Raw genomic sequence first — 25,160 nt, forward strand, 5'->3', positions numbered from 1 at the left:
CAGCCTCCAGGGAGAGGCATTAGCTGTTCCCAGAAGTTGCTTGTATTGTCCTGCCTGATAGCAATTCAGTAAAAGAAGGATACGGAAGATATACTATGTGGCAAGAAGTTAGAGAGACACATTTTGGAGATGTATGAAGAAGCCACATTAAAAGCGACTACCCTTTTGATCTTTCATCAGGAGGATATATTTACCAAAATGTTTTCAAAGCCAAAGAACATTCTAGAATAGCACTGTCCAATAGATCTTCTATGATGATTGAAAAGTTCTCTATTTGCATTGTCCAAAATGGTAGCCACTCCCACATATGGCTATTTAAATTGATTAAAAGTAAATACAATTTAAAAATTAAGTTCTTCACTTGCACTAGTCACATTTCAGGTGCTCTGTCCCTTTATGTTCCCACAGTTCCCTTCATTTGCATCTATTAGTACATTTATTACATCGTATTATAATTCTCTCTGCAGTTTCAGCTCAACATAAGGACTAAGAAATATTCAATTCTGAATTCCAGTACTAAGTAGGGTCCAGTACACAAGAGGTAAATAATGGATATGAATAGGAATGGTAAGTGAATAGATGGGTAAATGAATGAATGAGTCAATCCTCTAGTCCATTCTCACATTTACTTCCTAGGGGCCTTGCTGTCCGATAGAATTGCTATATCATTTCCAATAAACTTTAATACCAGATGAATCCAAGAACTTGATGATGATGATAATTACATTAATAAAGATCAAAATGAGACTCAGATCTTATTGATGATGACAATAATAATAAAGATCAATAATCTTCTCATGAGAATGCTATGGCCTTGGCGTCCAATAACTGTGTTCACTAACAGTTTCCCTCCGGGCGCTGCCTTGCTTTTTTCCAACATGAGGGAAAAAGACAATTTTCTTGTTTTTCATACACCGTCCTTTATAAAATGAGCACTCTGCTAGATTCCCAAGCATCTCCTCCCAAAGATGTCCTGAAGATCAAACCTAAACTTCTAGACCAGGAGTCCATACACTTTTCCTGTAAGACGTCAGATCATAATATTTTAAGGCTTTTGTGGGATATACAACTATACCAATCTACCAAGAGAAGCCACAGTGCAAAATGCATGAGTATGGCTCTATTCTGATAAGACTTTGGACACTGAAATCTGAATTTCATTGGAATTTTCATGAAACATTATTCTTCTTTTGATTTTTTCCAACCATTTAAAAACATAATAAACAGCTTGTGAGTCCTACAAAAACAAGCTGTGGGATTTGGCCCACTGGTCTATGTTTGCCCAGTGCTGTTCTAAAACCTGCTCCCAGCTCACATACTTCCTATATAAGTTATAGGTCTAAGAGACACAGAGATATCCTGACACTGACGGAAACGAACCCCTCATTGTAGACAAGGAGATAGTCAAGAGCTCTGCTATCCAGCAGCTCCAGGGACCAACCAGGAGCCAAACCAGGGACGTGTCAATTTCAAAGGAGGTACTGTGAATGGTGGAGGTGACAGTGGTCCTTACCCACCCTCCCTGGGAGAAGTTCCAGCTGTTGTCACCATCAGCTGAACAGACAGATGAAGGCTCAGCTGGTCTCAAGATTGTCTCCTAAACCAATTTTGTCCAGACTTCTATTAGTCAAAATCCTGATGTACATAAGAGTTTCTTCAAGCCAGTTAATTATGCCTTTGACGTGCAGTTACATTATCTTCAATTAAGCATTAATATATTGTGCATGAACTGACACCGTGTCATGCAAAATGGTAAGGCTCCTGGTATATATCTCCTAAGCTAGTATTCTAAACAGCTGTGTAGGCAGTGACATACTTATTTTCAAATTCATCTGTGTACATTTCCAAAATTACTGCTCTTGAAATTTTCTTTGAAATTTCTGACCTGCTGTTTATAAGTCAAAAAAATATAATCCCTTTTTTTTTGGTAGAACTCCAACTGGTAAATTATGTTAAAAAAGAAAAGAAAAGAAAAGAAAAAAGTCAGATTGGCTGCGTGCTCATAGATGGTGAGTATTCAGGCCTCATACATCTGGTGTTACCTTAAAGAAAAACGGTTTCAAATGCCCTGAGGACCTCATACACCATGCAGCTTCAAGACCATTTTGCTTTCATCAATTAATAGTCCCCAAATTCTCAAACAGTTGCAGAATGAAGAGGCTCCTACTTTAAAAAGTCCAGTCATATGTGATACACGTAATACAGGTAAAGAGGTGTAAGACACCCAGTTTGTCCTTCTGGTTCCATGTTGGTGTTTCTTCTTCTTCCTGTATTTTGCAAAAGGAGCAGAGCAGGTATTTGTTTATAAAGCACTGACAGAATCAAGGCCCTGGATAAACACAGACTCTACATTTTAAATAACATTCAAGTTCCTGAATGAGGCATGCCCTCAACTCCTAGGAACCAGGTGTGACTCTGAGACGGGGGCCAATTTCAACACTTAACCTGAAAGGTATCCAAATGACTTTGGTAGGAAATCAAGTTAGTGATCTCGGGAGACTTAGAGTATATTTCCCAGTTTGGGCTGGCCTGGAAATAGCATCAAGATGGGCACACATCATAAAAATGTGGTCTATAGGCCCATTCCCAAGCAGAAATGCACGGCGTAGAGAGAAAAGGAGATCAGCTGCCTATTTAGACGCTCCCCCCCACCCCCCTGCCAGATAGGCCTTCACCACCTGTTATTATTATTCTTTGTCTTCATTCCCTGGACTTCTCACGAGGACTTCAAGGTTAATAGGGTGGCCTACCTACTTCTTACGTAGTACATTCTGCCTCTTGTCCAGTGCAAATTATCTAGGGCAAAAACCAGGGATTCCCTAACATCTTCTGATGACCACTGGTTGTTCACATTGGTGAGATCAAGTCAGAGAGCTCATTTCAACTACTCTAGAAGGAGGCTGGGGACCAAAAGAATGAGGGAAAACAGAAGGAAAGAGATGTTGAGATTTCAAGTTGGAAAGGAACTTAGCTGTCACCTCAACAAGCGGTCTTCAACCACGGGTGTGCACAAGAAAGCACTTACGAAGGTTCTTAAACAGACCCATGCTTGGGCCCCATCCCAAGACTTTTATTCATAGATAGAGTTCAGGAATCGACCTATATTTTAAAAAGCTCTGAGACCTAGATCTGGACGCTGATAAAAATTATATTAATTCTGATGTGCCTCCAGGCTTGAGAACCACTGACTAATCGTTCATACATAAGAAACGGAGACTTACAGAGGTAAGTCACTCTGCCAAAATCAGCCATGTTTGGTTGGATTCAAAATGCAAAGAGCGGAGGAAAACAGCATCAGCTTATGCCTGAGCGCTGCAAGAGGGCTCTATGTGGACGGAGTGCCATTACGTTTTGGATTCAAGGAGGAGACATCCTAGAACTATTTAACTATCTATAAAGTATCTATAGATCTATAAGATATTTTTCTGGCAGATGGCAGTAAAGCGTTTTAATGTAATAAAGTCAGATACGCTATGAAAATGCTCCAGATTGTTGGAAGATGTCTTGAAAGGGTGCTCTCCTCAATTTCACACAAGTACAGCTGGCCCCTGAACAACACAGGTTTGAACTGCAGGAGTCCCCTTATTTGCTGAGTTTTTTTTTTTCAATAAATACAGTCGGCCCTCGTATTTGCAAGTTTTGCATCAGCAGGGTCCAGCCGATCGTGGATCAAAACTTCCACCCGTGGCTGGCTGAATCCGCGGATGTGGAACCTGTGTATATGGAGGGCTGACCATTTTGGACTTGAGCATCTGAGGTTTTGGGATCCTTGGGAGCTCCCGGAACCAGCCGCAACAAATACCAAGGGATGACTCTGTATCATGCGGACCAGCTAAGGCCCTGCCGGCTTAGTCCGTTTCCTTCAATCTCAGAAAGTTGGTACTAGTTTAGCCATTACACCTACCACAATGAGTGGACAGATGTCACACCAAGGAGATGGAAAGGAAGGAAATATGGGGGTTGGGTGGCAACCCTGTGCAAGTGAGACAAAAGGTACTCCTTCTTCCAAGAAGATGCTGTGCTAGTTCCATACCAGGGTGCAAGGCTTGGCATATGGTGGCCATATTTCAGTCTTCACCAGCCCCTCATTCAGGCAACCTTGTTCAATGGACAATCTGTGAGATCATACCCGATCTTCTAGAGCAAAAGTCAGCAAACTCCAGCCCAAATCAGACCTGTCGCCTGTGTCTGTATGTAGTCATAGGAGCCTTGCGCTAAGATTGTTTTCCTATTTTTAAATAGTTGGAAAAAAAAATCAAAAGAAGAATTTTATGGGCTATGCGGAAATTATATGAAATTCAAACTCCAGCGTCCACAAATGAATTTTTATTGAAATACAGCATGCTCATTATTTACGTATAGTAAGTAATTATATGCATCATGGCTGCCTTTGCATGACAACAGCAGAGTAAGTACTGCCACGGAGACTGTATCGCCCAAAGAACCGAAACTATTCACCACCTGGCCCTGTACAGAAGCAATGGCTGACCCCTGGTCTAAAGGAAGAAAAGAGTTAACTATTAAGCCAAGTTCCCTTTGTAGATTTCATGAAAAGTTCCAAGCAAATATGGCAGGTGAAATGGTTTCTTTCTATATACAAACATGAAACCGAGACAACGATGGAGGAAGGTCAACTTCATTACCTAGCCACCTTGACAGTACCTTTAAATGTCATCAATCAGTATGTGCCTTGCATGACTTCCAAGGGTTCATTATAAATTACAGCACGCGGGCCCCTGACACGATCCAGGGACTGTAACAGGACTCTGGTGATGTAATGTGATAAAGGCGATTTCTCTGTACAGCTCTATATGGCACAGAGCTGGACAATTTCCAAGAACTTTCATTTCCAGAATGCCACCTCTGACTATTCAAGCTAATTCCACCCAAGCACCGGGCAACCTTGAAGAAAAATTTAACTTTTCTAGAAATGCCTGTCATTTGGGTGTCATCCCCCAAAATATAAATTTGAAGTTATTTTTTTTCCCGATGAGACACACTAAATCCAGGATGTAGATTTTCCAATTAGACTCTTTTTAAACATCTGTTGGTAGGCTGCATTTAATGTTAGTTATTTGAGCAAAGCACAATTTGATTAGACTGTCTGAAACCAAGCCAAAGTCTGCAAAATAATAGCTCAATTAAATTCTGTTTTGCTTTCATTTGTCTTAGATTTTCCTGAGTGTGGTGCTGTTGCAAATAATCAAGTAAACCAATTCCTTTCAAACTGAGAGATTTAGGTATATTTTCCATCTTCCCTCCATGTTTATTTAATAATCGATTCCATCTTCGCTATGCTTCATTGAACTTCGTCTTGACACCAAATACATTTCTGTATTTTGCCTTTAGTCTCCTTTAATTTTCTGTACTTAGGAATTAAAGTTCTATGCCATTAATATTATACCTTAAACAGATTAGCAAATGTACAAAGGCAAGCACAGAGCATTAAGGGCAGTCAAACGGCACTGCAGGAGTTTTCTGATTTTCACTCCATACTTGGCAAGATTCATTTCATTGACCCAATGAAAGATTTCGGCAGGACTGACATCGGATTCTTTTAATGCTGTGTTCATGGTCTTGAAATGTTCCTAGAGGTTTATGAACCTGACACCAGTCTGCAGCCTCTTCAACTAAAGTAGTATCAATTTTCCTTTCTTTTTGGCTTAGATATTTCACTCATTCATTCATCACTCACTCATTCACTAACTCATAGGGAAAGAAATATCTACAGATTGCCTGCTTTGTGTCAGGCAGGGTGCAGAATGCCACAGCTTCAAGATGTAAGACTAGGGACTAGTTCCCCTGGCTGTTAGGACAACAGAGCATGAAATCATATACAATTCAGGGAAAACAAGGATAAAAGAGAGACCAGGATGGGATTTTCAGAAGAGCATGGCCCTCATTTACGCCAAAGTGGACACATTTAGGAAAATAATGCTCCCTCACAATAACACTGATAACGATGGTGGCGGAGACGATGAGAACAGCTAACATTTATTAAGTATTTCTTGTGTGCCCTGCACTGTTGTAGGCCATTTATAATGTAGTAAAACTCAGCTAATCTTCATAACTCCATAGGATGGACATGCGGTCACCCCCATTTTACAGATGGGAAGTCTGATGTCTTCTCATCATGTCTGGTTAACCACAACTGACTACCAGCAAAAGGACAGGCCCTGGTGCACTGCTAAAACACATATTTGAATAGGGACTGATATTAACTGAATTAAAAGATAATCTGGAGTTTAACAGGTATTCATTTTCCCTTTAAAAGGAGTTCATATAATTATGAGAAGAGCTAACTTTTCTGAGAATTTACTGTGTCCCAGGCACTGGGTAAGCACTTTTCATGCATTAATCATTTAATCTGCATAATCGCCTTCAGATAGACGAGGTAATCAGTCACGTTCTCTAGATGAGAAAACGGAAATACAGAGAAGTGAAGCTACTTTTCCCAGGTCACTCAGCAGTAAGGGTAGTGCTGGGACCTCAACCTGGGAGCCTGACACCAGAGATCACACTATTAGTCATGATGTGCTTCCTCACACCATATTCTGAAACACAAATCTCTGTAACTCTCAACCACCTAGCTGAGTTTATATGACGACCCAGTCATCATATAAAACATACTGTGCCTTTGAGGACAAATCACAGCTCATCTTTGACCACAGAGAGGTACGGCTTCAGGATAAGAATACAATTTGCACCATCTCAGATAAGGATATTAGGAATATATAAAAGACATGTTTAATTTTAGATAATATTTCAGTAGTTACTGCAGGATCTATCAGGCATCCCAGAAAATAATTCCAGGTCCTTCTCTACTCTGGTATGCGATCAGCACAGACTATGTCAGGTAAGTCAGCCTTGGCAGGTAGAAGGCACACATACTCCCAACGCCAGTGCCCACGGCAGGCATGGCCAATCAACCACAGCGAACCTACAGAGGCCATCCTGGTTCAAGAATCCTTCAAACGGCATTCTAGGCAGAGCCATTTCATACCTAGAGCAAACAAAACCTCTGAGCTCTGTCTATTCTATGTGGTTTGGATTCTTAACTTTATTTCTAGAATAAATAACAATTCCTTTACGTTATCAAATAAAGAACAAACCAGACATAATTTCACCAATGTCTTATTAAAAGCAGCTTCATTAGGTCTGATGAAGCAGCTCTTCTGTATGCAGACAAGGGAGCGCCTGGCTGCAGATCCGACTTCCAGAGAAGATGGGAAGGAACTCGCTAGGCCGTAGCAATAGATATTAATGAAGAAGAAGCATGGGGCAACACAGCAGAGAATTTAGATACAGGGAAACATAGCATATCACAGAGCTTTTCGTTTCCTTCTGAAGAAAGCAGACAGAGACATAATTCTCTTGGACTTAAACTCAAACACAATTTAATCACCAGGGCCTTCTGCCTAAACGGCAGGCATCAAAACAAGCAATATTTGCAATTCTGGATTTGGGGGAATCGGAAATATTATCAGATGGACTGTACTTATGTCCACCTCCTGACAGAAGGGATCATGGCTCTGAATTCCCCTCCTCCCGCTCCAGTAAGAGGACTACGGTCTTCTTCTCAGGTCATCTGATTTAATCCCTAACCAGAACACCAAGAAACTAGGAGAAGGCAACAGAATTTAGCCTTGGTATGGAAGTAAGAGTGGACCAATGAAAGTTCTTGAATAGCAGAGTAACTTGGCATTGAGGGAAAGGCTGAAAGCAGTAGGTAGGCTAGGAGATCCGCACAAAGAACAGAAGATGGTCTGAGGGGGTGGAGAAGGATAAATGATCATTTTTTGCCAAGAGCTAAGCATATCCTTCCTGAAGGTCTGAACTCTGGGACAAAGTAGCAGCAGGGGAAACACCAAGAAAGGAATAGATGGCAGATGCCCAGTGGAAAGAAAACGGCAGATCTGGTAAGGTGGTGGGGATGAGGTAAATTAATAAGTTGATGATGACGTGTGAGTCTAACAGGGCCTGGTGACAAAAGTAATCAGCTGGATTAGAGATGATGGAAATTGCTGTGAGGGTGAGCTAAGAGAGAGCCATGAGGGGTGCAGACACGCTTGGAGTCACGGGTGCAGAGGTCCAAGAACAAGCAAAGAAGACAGAAGTGCTACTGCAGAAGATCCGAGGGACTGAACTTCAGGAAAGGAATGAACTTGGGTTCCAGAGGAGAAGTGGGAAGCAGAAAGAGAATGGTGAGGACCAGAGGGCACTGAATTCAAGAAGTTTCAAAGAAGGCAATTTCCAAGAAGACGAGTCAGCCAAAGGCTGCTACGAAGTCAGACAAGTTGACGTAAGGATGGAGACAGGGGCACGGAATTTAGTGACAATAACATTCAAGAAAACGATGAGGGGAAAAGCCAGATTTGGGGGGAGGTTAGGAAGGAAAGTGACTAGTTAAAAAAAAAAAAGTTGAAGCAGCAGACAGAATATTCAGGTTCTAAAAGCTTGATAGCAAAAGAAGGAGCTCGAGAAGAGCTGGGAAGGGTTGAGTCATCCAGCGTTTTTCAACTACCCGTTTAAAATCCACATTTTACCATGAACACCGATAAATGCTGAGCTCTGTCTGCCTGAATGTTTACCAAATTTCCTCAGTGGGATGTAACATAAAAGGACAAGGGCTGGCAGTCTTTGCCCAACTGTGTCCTGGCAGCTTTAAATTCTACTACTTAAGTAGTTAAAAATCTGTTCGGTTGATGAAAGGGGAAAAGTTATGAATAGAAGTCAGCAGCCCTAGACCCCTCAGAAATGACTAGCATTCAGTCTCTGTAACTTCCTGCGCAATAATTTCTAACTCAAACAATCGCAACAGCAAGGCGGCCGAAGTCCACCCAAAGTTCAGAATGGGATATGTTCTCTTTAAAATTTTGAGAGCGACTAAATATGACAACCATCTGATGTATGAAAATTATTCACAACCAAAAACAGACAGTCTGGAAATAGCCGGGATGACTTCATTTAGACAGAATTACCCAAATCTGTTTCTAATATACACAGTACACATAATAAATTTTTACAATATGACAAGGAAAACAAACTTAATAAAAGTTCCCGATCTTTTGTTACACAAGCATGCTATACCCATGCTATGTTTATAATAGTTTGCTCGTGATATCACAGCTCAGTAACAAAGGCCCAAGCAATACAAAAACAGTTACTAGGCATGACATCAACTCACAACTACCGTAATTACATCGGTACACAAATTTCCCAAACTGTACATTTTCCAAACTGCTTCTCAATTTCAGCGGCTGCCTTTAGACAATTACTTGCAGAGTTGTCTGCAAGCTTTGAGTAATACGCGTCTTTCTTCTCTTTCCCAAGCGTCATTTCCCTTTAGAAAGTGCATATTTCAAGAGCAAGCACTATTTTTCAAATATGCCCGTACATATGTCCAAATTAGGAGACGGTGTGGTCTAGTGGTTAGTGACAAGCATTCGGCATCAGCAACTCTGATTCCATTCCATCCTCTGTCCCTTCTTGTGAGGCCCAGGTGGCAGCTCAGGGAGAAGAGGCAGAATGTAATGGATAAGGGCACAGATTCCTGAGCTGGACTGTTTGGGCTGGAATCCCAGCTCTGCCACTTGTCAATGGTTTGGCCCTGAGCGAGTTAATTTCTCTATGCCCCACTTTCTTCACCTGCAAAACGGGAATAATAATAGAATTTACCCTCATCCGGTTATTGTACAGTAGCTGGTTCCTAGAAAGTACAATTTAAGTGTTCGCTTTTTAATATTATTAGTTATATTTCTGGGACTCAGTTTCCTGTTTGAAAACCTGGCCTAAAGTATCCTGAACCACGGTGAATTGAGTACTTTTTCTAATGTTAGGGCAAGGGTTCCACCTAGGTCCTGTTACATGGATATAGTGAGGTTCAGTGAACAAAGTCTGAATGAATGAAATCCATAGGTGCTGCAATACCCAAGAGTGACAGAAGTCAAAAATATTACCTTGTAGCAATTGGTTTTCATCCAATTTCTCTAATTGCTTGCTTTCACGTTCCTGCAGCTAATGTTGATAAACACCTCCACCCCAACTCAAATAATAAGTGTAGGGAAAAAAGATATTGCCCTGTGATTTCAGAAGCATGCTTCTCTAAGGACCAAACTTTTCTAGCCCATCCCATGTGCACGACCTCTGTCTCACTGGGTTGCATGGTCAGCTGGCTTTCCCGACTGGGCAGGGCGCCAGGCGAGCTCGACTACCCCCATTGTCACTTCTGGTCCTTGGTGCTTGCACCAAATGCTGTTATTCTAGGCTTCAGGAAATTTTCTAACCACTGGACAGGGTCCAATGCTGTGTGCTAATGAGTTTCAGATTGGAGGACTTCACTGTGCATGTGTCAGAAAAGTGCCATGGTTTCTGGTGAGGTGGGGGGAGGGAAGAAAAGGCACACAAAAAAGGAAGAAAAAAACAGTAGTTAAAAAATGCTGGCTACTCAAATTGACAGGGAACGTGACCTCTGCACTTCATCAGAAATTCCTGCAGACTTACAAAATAAAGGAGTTTGCTTTTATCACACACTGTGAGGCTCATATGGAAAAATGGAAAACACTACATCACTTGACCTCGGCATGGCCCCTTTCAACCACAGACGAATATTGTGTACAAAAATTCTAAATCAACTTAAGATGTTCCACGAAAAAAAAACCTTTAATTTTCTGCATTAGGCTTGATGATTACTATTTTGGGTCTTGAGATTTTGCTTAGAAGGTTCACACAGGAAAAGGACTCATAATTCCAGGAAGAGTATTTTCTCACTTCGGGAATATTCATGGTCTGGCCTCTGTTGGGTGGGCACATCACGGTCTACACTTCCCTAGACTCCTTGGAAAATAATGAGCAAGCCTCACTTACCCAGGTTTGAAAGTCACCCAAGACTGAATCATGATTATTTGCTTACATTAACAGAACATTAAAACAAATTTTAAACAACTTAAGAAAACTCTAGCCATCTTTGCTTGGTGATTCACTTCTCTGGGAAGCTTCTTTCCCCGGTCAAGGCAACCAACAGGCTTGATAGCAAGACTTCTCATCATGCTATCACCGTCTACCAAAGAAGAAGCCCTTCTTAGGAGAGTCTAACTTACAGGATTTTTTTTTTTTTTTAACGAGATTACATTTCTTTTTTTTTTTCTTTCTTTCTTTTTTTTTTTTTTTTTTGCCACACTTAGCACTGGCAACTTTAAAAATCCAATCCTTTCACATCCTCCAACTGTCATCAACATTTTTTTCAGACGATGTCAATAAAATTGATTGCTTGCAGTTCTGAATTCTGCTCTGCACATGGAAACAATATCATTTGTTTTAAAGTATTTTCGACGGGGGCGGAAGGAGAAACAGAACGTCAGCAAGCCCCTCCACAACATTGGGGCGGGGTGGGGAACAAACCAGAAGCAAAGTAAATGGTCGGCTGGAAACTCTGACGAACATTCCCGATATATAAACCCTAAACCTTACTGTTGTGCCGACTGATATGTCTTCCTGTCAGATATGAATGATGTTTCTGGAACGTTAATACGTTCATTCAATTCTCACTCCCTGTACTGAAAATATTCCCTACTTTGGCTCAGAGGCATCTTGACAGCTTTGTTGTAATCATGGATGTGAGGCCCTCAGACGACACAGTTGTTGAGATGCCTCATACCTACAAGCAATCTGTTGCTTTTACAAGTTTAATCGAGGTATGAGGGATATGATGGTGGAACCACATCGACTTGACATATTCAACTCAGTTGTCTATCAGAGAAACCACTCTGGGTGGTGGCAGACTTCCATGATGCTCAGCAACTGTACACACTTCTAACTCCCTAATCTGTAATACTACCAAATACAGCTTGGACTGTTTTTTTTTTTTTTTCCCTCCCCTTTTCCCGAAGCACAAGTGGACGACCAGCAAGGGTCCGACAGTGTTATTCCTAATTACCTTTTTTTTCACTCTTGATCTTGTGGCTCTCATAATTAGTTACCTGGGGCTGCAATCCAATTTGAAGTGATGACAAGAAAGTGATCCATGAAAAAGTAATAAGTTAAATCCAATTTCAGCCTTCCTCTAATTAAATGCACATGGAACTAATGACTCCAACCCTAGCATTTCAGTGATAATGGTAATTAGCAAGGTGGGAGTTGCTCTCTTTTTCAACACTGGAGGTGTAAACCACAAGGTAAAATGTAGGAGCACTCTTAATTACATGTGTCATTTTGTCAGCAATTTACACATTTTTGACCAGTCAAGTATGTTTTTTTTCCCCCTGTTCCTCCCAACCTCCTAGCCCCAACAATGATTATAACATACTATTTCCATGTTCCAGCACATGGAAGCTCACAGGAGCATTTCAGCCTAGAGAATAAGAAATAACGTTTTCTTCGCCCTTGTTCACTGCTGTGACACACACACACACACACACACACACACACACACACACACACACACACACACACACAGCGACAATTAGGATAATTATGCAGATCTTATTCCTCTTAATTGAAATCCAGATATTTACAGTGGAAATTGGTTTCTGTTGGTTGGGCTTTAGTTTTGCTTACGCTATGAAAAATACAATAATTTGCTTATTGATGGAAAACATGGCACTCAGTAGATGCTGAGTAAATACACGTTGAAGGAGAAGCAATAATTAACTTCCTGATAACACACTGGTTTTCGGTGGTCTTAGAACACCTGGCTTTCCAGCCTGGTTGTCGCTGGATGTTTCCAGCATCCAGTTGTCACTGCCTGTGTGCTCTGTAGCAAGTCACTTAACCTCTCGGAAGTTTCACTTTTCCTCATCCACAGAATGGTTCATGATAGTTCTACACCACAGAGTAGCCATGGGGCTGGTCCATAAACCTGAACTATCTTTGCAGATAGGGACATAAGCACGTGCTGACAAACACATGCTTACACTTCAAAGAGCGGCATCACATTTGCATTTTAATGTTCAGATGCGTGTAAGCAAAGTGACCATATAATTAAATGTCCAAACTGGGATACTTTTTAAGAGTGAGAGTTATTAATAACTACACTCAGTCAACAGGCATAGACTAAGGCTGTCCTGGGCAGACACAGGATCACCTTATATACAGCTGAAGTTGAAAAGCAAAAATGAGGGAACTCGTCATATCACAACTCACATGAAGACTCTGGTGGCAAGGACAAAACACATTATTTTGGAAAAAAATTTTTTTTCCAGCAACAGTATTGAACCTGGGCAAACAGACGGACTTCTTGAGCTTCATGAAACCCTTGATGCAAAATTCTGTGTGCATGTGCGTTTTTCTAGGAGGGGATCCTGTTTCTATCATATTTTTAATGGTGCGCATAATCGGAAAGACTTGATAACCATTTTAAAACATCATTTCTATTTTATCGTTTCTTATCCAGACTTATTTTTGAGGGTTTGGGGATTCTCCAAACTTGTGTGATAACAGCGAAATCTTAAAAGGTACCAAAATTTCAACACTTCATATCAATCTCATGCCAGGGATGCAAATTCTAGACAATGTTAACTGCAAACATCAAAAAAAAAATCTGCCTCCCTCTCCTGAACTATTATGAACTTTACTAATTCAGCGCATAGGGATATCTTTTAAGGGTCAGTATTTCCAAACCATTCCATTTCACTATCCACCACAAAATCATAGTTTCCCTTTAAAGGTTTCCTCTTACCAGTTTATTCCTCAGTGAATAACGTGGAAATGATACGAGGTACTAAGATTATATGTGGCATTAATGCCGAGCAAAATGCTGCCTAAAGCACGTTTTCTATAACTGCAAATAAAAATGTGGAAAAAAACACCTGCTGAATCTTGCATTTTAACTTCCTCCACTTAAAGCACGAGTCCTCATTACCATCCTGAGCTTCCAGCCGGATAAAAAGGCAGACCCTTCCAGAGAATTCCACCAGCCCTCCTTCCAGTGAAACGGCCCCCTGTGTGAGGGGCTTGCACAAGAGATAACCTTGGAAGGAGGGGATGGGACAGGAGAGAAAAGTATCAGATGACTGCTTTCAAGTTCAAATTCCTTCTACACGGCCTGAAATGGTGGTCAGCTCTCCTCGGTAAGCAACACACAAGGTTTACTTTCTTTCTTAACTTGAATGCTGCCAGAGTACACATGTACTTTTACTTTCTTAGGAGAAAATGTGTCATTTGATTTCCTTCCAGTTTATGTCCTTGTGCCAACAACTAAAATGCTTAGAGAACCCAAATGAATGACTACCCAGAAACGGTGGTCAAAGTCCCAAAATGTGATCAATAAAATTGCTCACAAATTAATCTTCAGCCGGGAAAGTTACACATTTTCGAGGTTATGAGCGCACCTGCGCTGTGAAGCATTTATTTCACTTGTTTTAGCAATCTTCAGAAGTATATAAATATTTATAAAAGGAAGCCTACTATTTTTACTCACATATAATTTTCTTTCTGTGGCGAAACCTGGTTAATTCTTTCACAGCTCAAGCATCCTGCAGGCAGGGTCCTGTCTCCTAGGCATTTTTACATCTCTGAACAGCAGCCTGATGCCCTGCAAGCTGTGGCTGTTCTAGAAACGTTCACTGAGTTGCATTTAATTAATTCAGATCCTTCTGAGGCTGAATTTATGACGGGGCCAATTTCCAATTTTCACTTGTACCATTCATAAAAAAATTTGCAAAGCAAATTAATAGACCAAGTAAGGAGCTATTTAGGTTACTAAGTAGGATATTTTTCAAGAACTTCAGAAGCAATATCTGTACCCAATACATGCCTTCACCATAAACTACAGTGTCACCCAAGAACGCGACCAGTTCGGATTTAGTTCAGTATGCGTATCTGCAAAGAGCGTCATGTCTCACTTATTTACTCTCATTTCGCTGAAATTAGTCCAAATTGGTGATGTTTGACTACATTTTATGATCTCTGTCGAGTAACCACTTATAGCCTCCTCTAACTTTCCATTTTCTTTTGTTTGTATCATCAGCCTCTGAAACTGGAGAGCACTGCCAAACATAAAGCAGGGAAGTGTGAGATTTGCTTAAAATATGAGTCACAGTATATTTGGGGATTTGGGTTTCTTTCTTTTTTTTTTTTTTTTTTCCTCAAGCTATCAGCAGATCAAATCCTTCTTCCCTGTCAAGCCTTCCTCTATGCGGAAGATCTGAAATTTGCTAAAATAGGTCTCTCAGTGTAGAAGGGTAAGGAGATCAGAGATGAACACTGTTAAGATTTGCTGTAGGATTTCCCTTTCATGTCAGAGCCGCTCTGGCTGAGATGCCCCAGCAAGGACATGGCTCGACAAGATAGATTTAAATGTGAAGGTTATTCCTTCCACGAATCACCAAGTCTACCTAAGTATTTTTATAACAAGGTAATATGCCATGTGGCCTAGGTTAGTTAATTTTTCCTCTCTGTTTGTGGAAGGTCAGCCAACTCAATAAACCTTAGTGAATTTGCATGACCCTACCAGGCAGCTGAGGAGACAACAGTCTATGATGCACTTGCATGTGTGTACACACGTACGTACAGACACACACACGCACACACACACACAGGTCAACCAACTCTCCCCTCCACCCAACCCCGGAATCAACTCTTAAGACTGGTCTAAATTCTTTGCTTGTCAACTCTCCCACTGAGGGGACAGGAAAGGACTCAAAACATCTTCTTTAGCAAAACCAGCATCCAAGATGGCCCCCTCGTCCCTCGCTTTTCATACAGACTGAAGCGCTCCACAGAATGTGTTAGGCTGGTTTTGACGCTGTCCTTTGCCGGGAAAAACAAAGCCCTCTGTATCATACTCTCCTGGGGGCTAAAAGACTTACAACGGGCAAGAACAAGAAGCGCCCTCCAAAGGAAATCCCCTAAAACTTGACTTCATATATTTAGCCCTAAAGGAACTTCACTCACCTTGGAAAAGAAGTTACCTAAAAATGCCCTATGTTTTTTAAAGTTTTTTTTTTTCTTTAATATGCTGTGTTAACATGTAATGGGCTTACTATATTTCTATTTATTTATTTATCTTTTTATTTTTGGCTGTGTTGGGCCTTCGTTTCTGTGCGAGGGCTTTCTCTAGTTGTGGCAAGTGGGGGCCACTCTTTATCGCAGCGCGCGGGCCTCTCACTATTGCGGCCCCTCTTGCTGCGGAGCACAGGCCCCAGACGCTCAGGCTCAGCGGCCATGGCTCACGGGCCCAGTGGCTCCGCGGCACGTGGGATCCTCCCAGACCAGGGCACGAACCCGTGTCCCCTGCATTGGCAGGCAGACTCTCAACCACTGCGCCACCAGGGAAGCCCGCCCTATGTTTTTTACAAAGCATCTAGAAAATAAGTCTAGTCTAAAAGATTACAAATGATATTCAATACTGAAGAGCAGTTCATTAGACCATGTATGTGTGTCCTTTTTGAAAATTCTCTCTAACCAAAGCACTACGATATGTGAGATTCTGTCCCCGAATAATATATTGTTATTTTTCCAACGCATTCGAGGTCTGATAAATTCAAGAGGACTCATAGTATTTTTAAGGCTGTGAGAGCTCCAAGGGGGAGGCAAAAAGAATGGACAGTCATTTGAATCACTGAATGACAGGCTGGGCTAGCTCCCTGTATACATTAATAAATTAGAATTTTAATTGTGTCTCTGTCTGCAGGAGATGCCCCAGTACTTTAATATGTACCAACAATTGGCTATGTTCTGGAATCTGCAATGTGGCCTCCGCTGCTGACCTCTGAAGCACAATTCCCAGTCTGACTACGGAAACTGTTCAGTTTGATCCTTTCAACTTATTTGAATCCTGACAAATAAGCTCACAGCTGAAAGGTCAACACAGTCATATTTCATCCTCCAGAGCTGTTCTTAAGACATCTGCACAACAAAGCACTGCTTACAGCACCTGACATGGGACCTCAGTGGCACTGGACCTCATTAAAAATGTCCCCAGCATTCACACACGTGAAAAGGCATACGGGTTGGTGGTGGCTGACCAAATAAAACGCTTTTGGAAGTGTTGGTAAACAAGGCACATTGTCATTCAACTCTGCCAGTGAAGTGCTACTACTATCACGCTGAACTTCCTCTAGATGGTGACAATTTCCAAGCAGAGTAGAAGCACCAGAAGGTGTGGCCCAAGGTCAGTCTGATCTTTGTAGGATAATTTGGGTGCTGGTATACTGGTTCTCTCTGATCTAAGTCAACCCAAGCTAGAATTTCGGTTGACCTTGTGATCACCTTAATCGGCATCAAGTTATACCCACCAGCTCCCACTTACAAACTCCTCTCCAGAATGCCCAGCGTGGGAAACTCATCTTTGCTTCCCATTTGGGGGGATGCCCACTCTTAGCTATGAAAGTAGTTGAGCCACTTGGTACCTGCAAGTGCCCTCCCTGCCCTGGATGGGAGCATGGGATACTCCATGTCAAGTTTCTTTAAAATGTCTATGACAATTTTCTACTCCAAGTCAAAGATTCAAAGTAGATTTTTATGAACTCACTCCTTCCACTCCGCTAACCCCTGCCCTCAATGTGCCTGAAATGAGAAGCTGCTAAAAGTCTTTTGGAGTATATTTACATAAAAAATGCTTGCCAATCTTTATTAATGATTCAGAAATATTTGGAAAACAGCCAGTGAATAATGGAGTAGGTATTAAATTAATTCCTAGGTGTATTAAAAATACTGTATCGTCCTTAATCCCAATACGTTCCTGACAGTATTGACATTTTGGGTTGAATAATTCTCTCTTGTGGGATACTTTCCTGTGCATTGTAGGATGTTAGCAGCCTCCCTGGTCTCCCTCTACTAGATGCCAGTAGCACCCATTCCCCCGAAGTTGTGAGAACCGAAAATGTCTCCAGACACTGCCCACTGTCCTTTGAGGGATAAAAGCACTCCGGCTGAAAACCACTGCACTAAAGTAACGTGTGTGTGTGTGTGTGTGTGTGTGTGTGTGTGTGTGTCCCATTTCCAGACAGATCACAAGAGAATGAGTGACAACCACTGCACTAAAGTAACGTGTGTGTGTGTGTGTGTGTGTGTGTGTGTGTGTGTGTGTCCCATTTCCAGACAGATCACAAGAGAATGAGTGACAACCACTGCACTAAAGTAACGTGTGTGTGTGTGTGTGTGTGTGTGTGTGTCCCATTTCCAGACAGATCACAAGAGAATGAGTGACATATGTGAGTACTATGGACTTTCCCTCATTGGTTAGCCACACTGCCTAATAAGCAACCCATGGCAACAACTCCTCAGCCTCCGATTAAATTGTCTCATTAGATTTGTTTACTCCCAACAACAAAAATGTTGGTTGAACAGACATTTTCCCCCCAAATGTCATGTTCTAGTGTTAAACAGAAAAATGAACTTTTTTGCAGAAGATTTCCTTACGAGATTTGCAATTCTCAACACAATCCACTTCTGAATGGCTTATCAGCTGCCCCAAAGTGTATCATCAACTTAAAGGAAAAGAAAGAAGAAAGAAGGAAAAAAAAAAGACTTGCTACCTGAAGGGCTGGTTGTTTGTCATTCCTCTTGGGAGACTTTAATCCACTAACTTGCTGCTGTTGCTGCTGGAGAAGAAGCTGTCTTGCCACTTGAAGCGCCTGGAAGGAAAAATGGAAGGAAAACGTTTGTGTTACTACACAGGTTCAGGGCCTCCTTCGCAAAGAAGTATTCTAGGAAGGACACATGAGGATGAGATCTTGACTTTTCCATTTCCAGGCAAAAGAAAGAGCAAACCAAACTTCCCACCAGTCTAAGTTGGAAAACTTTCCAGAATGTGTTTACATTTTCTTAGAGTTAGCCAATTCCATCCACAGCTCCTCAGGCACAGCAGTCCATCTGAGCAGACACTTGATTCCTACCATAAATCTGACATGAAAGGCAGCGTATGAATGATTGGGACTTTGAGGAAGGAGGGCAGAGAGAGGCCGGGAGGAACCTGGGCAAAGCCAGAAACTTCGGAGACAATGAAGGGCTCCTTTCAAAGGTACCTTCATACTCCTCCAATTCTTCTCGTGGGAGCTAGGCAACTCGAGTTGAAAGTTAACACTTTCACCTCATTTGAGTCCAAATAAAGAGGAAGAGCTAAGTGGTGGACCACACCGTGAGTGAAGTTATTTGTGAAGGAAGATCAAAACAGGGTGACCTTGATGGACTACGTACGAAAAAATCTTGGCCAATCTGACCCCTAAGTCCACTCAAAGGGTACCTTACACGCTTGTGAGTAAAACTGACTGTGTCAAACACACATGGGTCCTTCTGAGCTTACACCACGGGCTGGTTTTTATTTAAAGCTAGAAACTGGGGAGGTGCTATCGACTGGAGATAAAACCGAAGGAGAAAACGAGACTCCTCCAAAGGCAGAACACTGACCAATCTTTTTTGAGAGCTCAAATAAAAAAGTATGTCATCAATAAACCCTCATGCAGTCATTCAGGGACAAAGGACTTAACAGGATAACTGCTAGCCCCACCTTTCCAAAGAGGACAGCAGGATTGGCAATGGAACACTGAAATCTGCAGACATCGTGCTAGAAAATCACACGAGAAGTTAGATTATTTGAATCAATTCAGCTGAGAACCAAAAATGTACATATGGACAAGATGTTGAGAAGGCTCATTAAATGATGCGCCTGGAGTTTAGAGACAAAACAAGATTTACTGGGGATCACATCAGTAATCATTGCTACATGATCACTCATTATTTGTGCCTGAAAGAAGGTTCACACAGAGACGGGGTCAAAGTATCGAAAAGACCTGACACGATAATCTTAGAAAGTGTGAAAAATGGGCTAATGATGGTAGTGTGTTCCTCAAAGAGGAACAGATGTCATTTACATAAGAAAACAGTGTTTATAGTTCTCGGAAAAGTTAGAGTGACACGGTGCAGTGGGGAGAGGCAAGATGGTACGGGGTTTCCCGTGCAGCAAACTCAGGGGAAGGGCAATGAGAGTGGTTAAGGGGGCTACTGTTCACGAAAAGATGCCTAAAAATGTTGCATCAGCAAGAGGAGTACTTCTCCTCAAAGGACAATCTAACTAAACCGAGCTCATGACTGTACCGTTGTCACAAAGAATATGTTTAAGACGCTATGTAAGGTTGCGTGGTGGCTTCGTGCCTAAGAGGTCCAGAGGGAGGAAATGAAACATACGCACAGATAAAGAAACGGGTGACCAAGAAAAGATCTTGGGAAAGATGGACCCCTCCGATCTCACCTCCCTACTGCACCCACCCTTCTTAGCCCTTCAGTAGCCTTCTGTCTACTGAACTCACCACGACCAGCCCTTCAGATGGAACGGACAGGCTATTTCATCTGGGAAGGGAGAGGCGTGTTCGAGAAAGCCTGCCTGCAAGAGCCTTGAGAAGAGAGGCTGTCTGAGAGGGGCATCTGGAAGCCAAGACGCCTGGGAGAGTTGCCTGAGACTCCAGCCTGCTGTCTCCGAGGAGGATTCACCACCATCACTGGACTCCGGGTTTCCTTGTCTCCTTGGAGACGCTCAGTACATGCGTAGGTGTAAAAGTGGGCAGAGTGAAGATTTCATTTATATCATATAAGAAAAATAGTCCCGTTGCAAGGTGCCTGCAGGAGCAAAGAGCCTCTCCTCCTACTGTATACGTCCTCTTAGCTATTTTCCATGAAGGTTTTATGGCTTTTTAATGTAGGAAAGGGAACTGTTATATATTTTAAGTGCTACCTTCAGAGCTCCCAGAGTCACAGACTGATGAGCCAAGAAGGGTCTGGCTGCTGGTTGGAAAGGCAGACGGAAGGTCTGTAGATGACAACGAAAAGATTGTGCGGAGAAAGATACGGTGGGGAAGAGGAGAAAACTTAGGCACATTCAAGACCAAAACAGTGCAAGCAAAGGAGATCAGAGTAGCGGCAACTCCGCAGGGTCACAAATCTTTGTTGAAATAATTTACCACGTTTCACCAAATACCTGGAGAACAGGGACTCAACTTTCAGGTACTCAAGTCTCCGAGAATCTATACAGTGAGCTCCTCATTTAAGCAAAAGACATACTAATAAGTGTCCTTTAAAAAAATGTACATACACACAAACCTATTCTTCTATGAGCAAGTTCTCACAAACACACTTCAGCAAAATAAAGTAGAGGACTCAAATTTAAGTTTGCAACAAATGTTTACTAAGCTGGCTCTATACATTTCAAAATTAGCTACTGGAATCCTTGCAATTTTTTCTGCTGGGTTGAGGGAAAAAAAGTCGTTTATGTGTGTAACATCTTTTTCAGACCCAACATGGGGGAAATCAAATTACATAATCGTGGAACAAACTCCAGCCCTTTCACAGCATTTCAGACAAAGCCACACCAAAGAAGATAATTAAAGGTAGAAGCACAGGGCAGAAAAGGTTTAGGAACTTGTATGAACACAAGGGAAATTTTAGTCAAACTACTGAAGAGAGAACAGATGATGAAGATGTATAAACTGGCCTCCAAATTTCACCCTCAAAATGAATGCAAACAGGTAAAATAACTTCAAATATTTGGGATGGAGAGACAACCCTAGTGCAAAGAATATATTCATCTTGGGGGACTTCCCTTGGCGCAGCGGATAAGACTCCGCGCTCCCAACGCAGGGGACGCGGGTTCGATCCCTGGTCAGGGAGCTAGATAGATCCTGCGTGCTGCAACTAGAGTTCGGCATGTCGCAACTAAGACCTGGCACAGCCAAACAAATAAATAAATCTTAAAAAATATATATTTAAAAAGAATTATTCATCTTGATATGAATTGTTACGAATTATTCCATAATAATTCCCTGGCCTAATCATGAGTATGAGAACAAAGTCGGTCCATACTAACACTTCCCCACCTTCCGAAAAATCAACTAAGGTCTCAGCCAGAATTTTAAAACCTAATTTATTAGAACTTATAAAGTGCTGTGAAATCAATCACTAAAGGGCATTTGCTTTTCTGATTCCCATGATATTTAAATCACTGTAAACTAGATTTTAAATCGTCACGAAAAAAGAAGAGAAACAGACCCTTAGTGCACAAGACTATGTATATGACGTTATAATACAAATCCCTTTTTTAAAAAAAACATCTTTATTAGAGTATAATTGCTTTACAATGGTGTGTTAGTTTCTGCTTTATAACAAAGTGCATCAGCTATACATATACATATATCCCCATATCTCCGCCCTCTTGCGTCTCCCTCTGACCCTCCCTATCCCACCCCTCAAGGCATCTACCATGTGAGTCAAACATGCTTATCGTCATGTTCACTGCTGGTCAGTAAAAAATTTGTAATGACTGATGGGATCCCCTTTGGGAACTGCACCAGGGACTTAGGTCCACTTTGTTTCCTATACATGCTGACTTGATAGCCATTTTTACCTGTTCCATGCATCAAAATCATAAAAACCGGATTCATGTCTCTCATCTCTGATTCCACTGCCTGAACCTCAGAGATGTGTCCCAACACGACTAAGGAGTGAGGACAGACTTCTCTTATTTTTATAACAGTTTCTCAATCATGGTTGGAGCAAGGTCCCTTAAGATATCCTGTTTGAAGATACAAGTAGATCCTTCAGCAGCTATAGAATAATAAGATTCAAGTAGATATTGTGTGTGTGTGTGTGTGTGTGTGTGTGTGTGTGTGTGAGTGAGAGAGAGAGAGAGAGAGAGAGAGAGAGAGAGAGAGAGAAAGAGAGAGGCAGAGGAAGAGAAAGGGGGAGGGAGGGGGAGGGAGGGGGAGGGAGAGAGAATATGAATAAATAAAAGAATTTCCCTTGTAAGAAGCAAGGATCAACTGTGACTCAAGTTCCAGGCCAACTGCTTGTGTAAATAACTTAAAAGGTTCCATCCAATCTCTGGAGACCTTTTACTCTTGGTGGTGGTTTCCTGGGCTGGGTTGAGTCAACACTTCCTTTAGAACAGATGTGACAATTGCCTGGCCCTGGATAACGCAGTGCTGTACTTGACTGCTAGGCTGGAGTTACAGTAAAGATGCAGTTCGAAGATATCAGTGTGAAGGCGAGTGATAAAACCAGGCACTTACGGCTCAGTTGCACACAATCCCATTTATTGTCCTTCAACAGACGAAATCAATGGCCCTGTGAGCTAACAGGAGCCAAGGTATACACTGCCTCCCTCTCTGCCTTGGCTGCTATCTATGCCCCGATCTGCCCAAGGGGCTGAAGTCTCCTTGTGGTCAGCACGCCACAGACCCCAGCCCGAGCTGGGCCCTCAGAAGGTCAGGGGGACTGGCGCTGGGTTGCTAGTTCGGCAGCATGCTAGTTAGTTTCATGGTGACTGGGGACCTGGACAGTTTTGACACATCTTCCATTCTTTTGGTTCCAGATGACTTCATTCTCAGCAGTGCCTCCCATTCCTTGTAAATATGTGCCATCTGTTATTTACAAATTACATTTTACATCAGCATGTTTGTAACTTTCGAGCTATTTACATCTCAAGTTCACGGCAGGTGCTTATATTTGGGGGGTGAGGCATCCTACGAGGTATGCTATGTTTAGCATGTTCATCAAGGTAGCCAATGTTCAAAAAACACGTTTACCATATTTTAAGAAACACCAATGTGTTTACATAAAATATGGTTTGAGTAAACATGCACACAAACAGAAAGCAACCCGGTAGGAGAAAACAGACGATTTTTTTTTATATAACACACTTGGTGAGGTCAGTACTGATACATGGAGGTCTTCCAAAAATATGAGGCACTGCAGCATTTTAGGTCAAGGGTCAGCAAACTTGAGCCCAGGGATCAAATCCAGCCCATCACCTGTTTTTGTCCAGCCCATGAGATAAGAATGGTTGTTACTTATTTAAACAGTTGGGAGAACAACAAACAAATATTTTGTGACATGAAAATTACATGGAATGTAAGTTTCAGCGTCCACAAATAAAGTTTTATTGGAACACAGTCACCTTCATTTGCTTCCATGCTTTTAGGCCACAAAGCAGAGTTAAGTACTTGTGACAGAGACTGAAATGCCTAAAATATTTCCTATCTAGCCCTTTACAAGAAAAGTTTTGCCAGCTTGTCTTAGGCTGCTATCTGTATTCTGAGAGTCTCATAAGATTCCACCGGACACAATTTTATATAAACAGAGCTTTCAATCATTTGGCCAGAATAATTTTAGTGGAGCTAAGATGCAAGGATGTTACTAATTAGCTATTCTTAAGGCTCAAACTCATTTTTGATTTTCTAAGAAGGAACTGGGACAGGAACACAAAATACATCCACATACTCCTCTATCTGAAACCATTTCAAACTACTTGCGAATGCTGAACGCATGTTTCTTCTTCCCACAGGTCATTTATAGCAGTTCAGAGTGCATCTCATTCTAGTGCGAGGTTTTCGACGTTCCCTATTGGCCAGTGGAGAAGGGCTGTTGACTTCCTGTCTGCCCCAAGAAGCTGTCCCATTTCCAGCTTCAAAGGCAGCTCTGAGTCAGCCACCCTTCCTCTAGTTTCTTTTCCTAGACTCTCCGCACCCCGCAAGATCAAACCTGTTTCTCAGATAATTTCACAGGCTAATCAACAGTCACTGCATAGATGAGGGTGGAAGGAAAAGCCAGCAATAAAAAGCTGCATGGGAAGCTTAGTAGGAAAGAAGACATGTTCTCTCCTCTATTTCTCAACCTCTACAGACACCTCAAGTCCCTCCAGAGCACCTTTTCCCCCTACGCTAATTTGCTATCTTGGTTCAACTCCAGCAACTAGCTACTATCTAAACACGAGTGCTCCTCATGGAACCCAATCTGACAACTGCTCTGGAGCGAGACCCAGAAATAAGTATGCAGGGAAACTCCATCACCCCCTTGCTTTGGACACGGTAAGCATTCCAGTGCAGGATGAAAAGCAGGTTTGTGGGTTACCTTAAGAAAAGAAATGACGGTGGCTGACAGAACTAGAAGCATTTGCACAGAACCAACAACATTCCAAGGCAGTGAATTCTCCAACAAGAATGCAAAAAAAGGGCTTCCCTGGTGGCGCAGTGGTTGAGAGTCCTCCTGCCGATGCAGGGGACACGGGTTCGTGCCCTAGTCTGGGAAGATCCCGTATGCCGCGGAGCGGCTGGGCCCGTGAGCCATGGCCGCTGAGCCTGCGCTCCGCAACGGGAGAGGCCATAACAGTAAGAGGCTCGCATACCGCAAAAAAAAAAAAAAAAGAATGCAAACAAACAAACAAAAATATATAT

At 42.0% G+C, this 25,160-nt stretch overlaps 1 protein-coding gene across 14 annotated transcripts in view; it reads right to left on the reverse strand.

The window, feature by feature from the left end:
- Positions 1–25,160, reverse strand: part of FOXP1 (forkhead box P1) — a 598,032-nt gene that overhangs the window by 131,759 nt on the left and 441,113 nt on the right. For 13 of the 14 annotated variants that reach the window (XM_079934807.1, XM_079934808.1, XM_079934799.1 and 10 more), the window contains one exon: positions 18,477–18,575. In XM_079934807.1, coding sequence (XP_079790933.1) covers positions 18,477–18,575 — 99 coding nt within the window. Of the gene's footprint in view, positions 1–2,042; positions 2,147–18,476; positions 18,576–25,160 lie in introns of those variants that run through there. The other variant, XM_079934800.1, reaches the window with a different exon arrangement.

The sequence above is a fragment of the Stenella coeruleoalba genome, assembly GCF_951394435.1.
Source record: "Stenella coeruleoalba genome assembly, chromosome: 10".
NCBI lineage: Eukaryota > Metazoa > Chordata > Mammalia > Artiodactyla > Delphinidae > Stenella > Stenella coeruleoalba.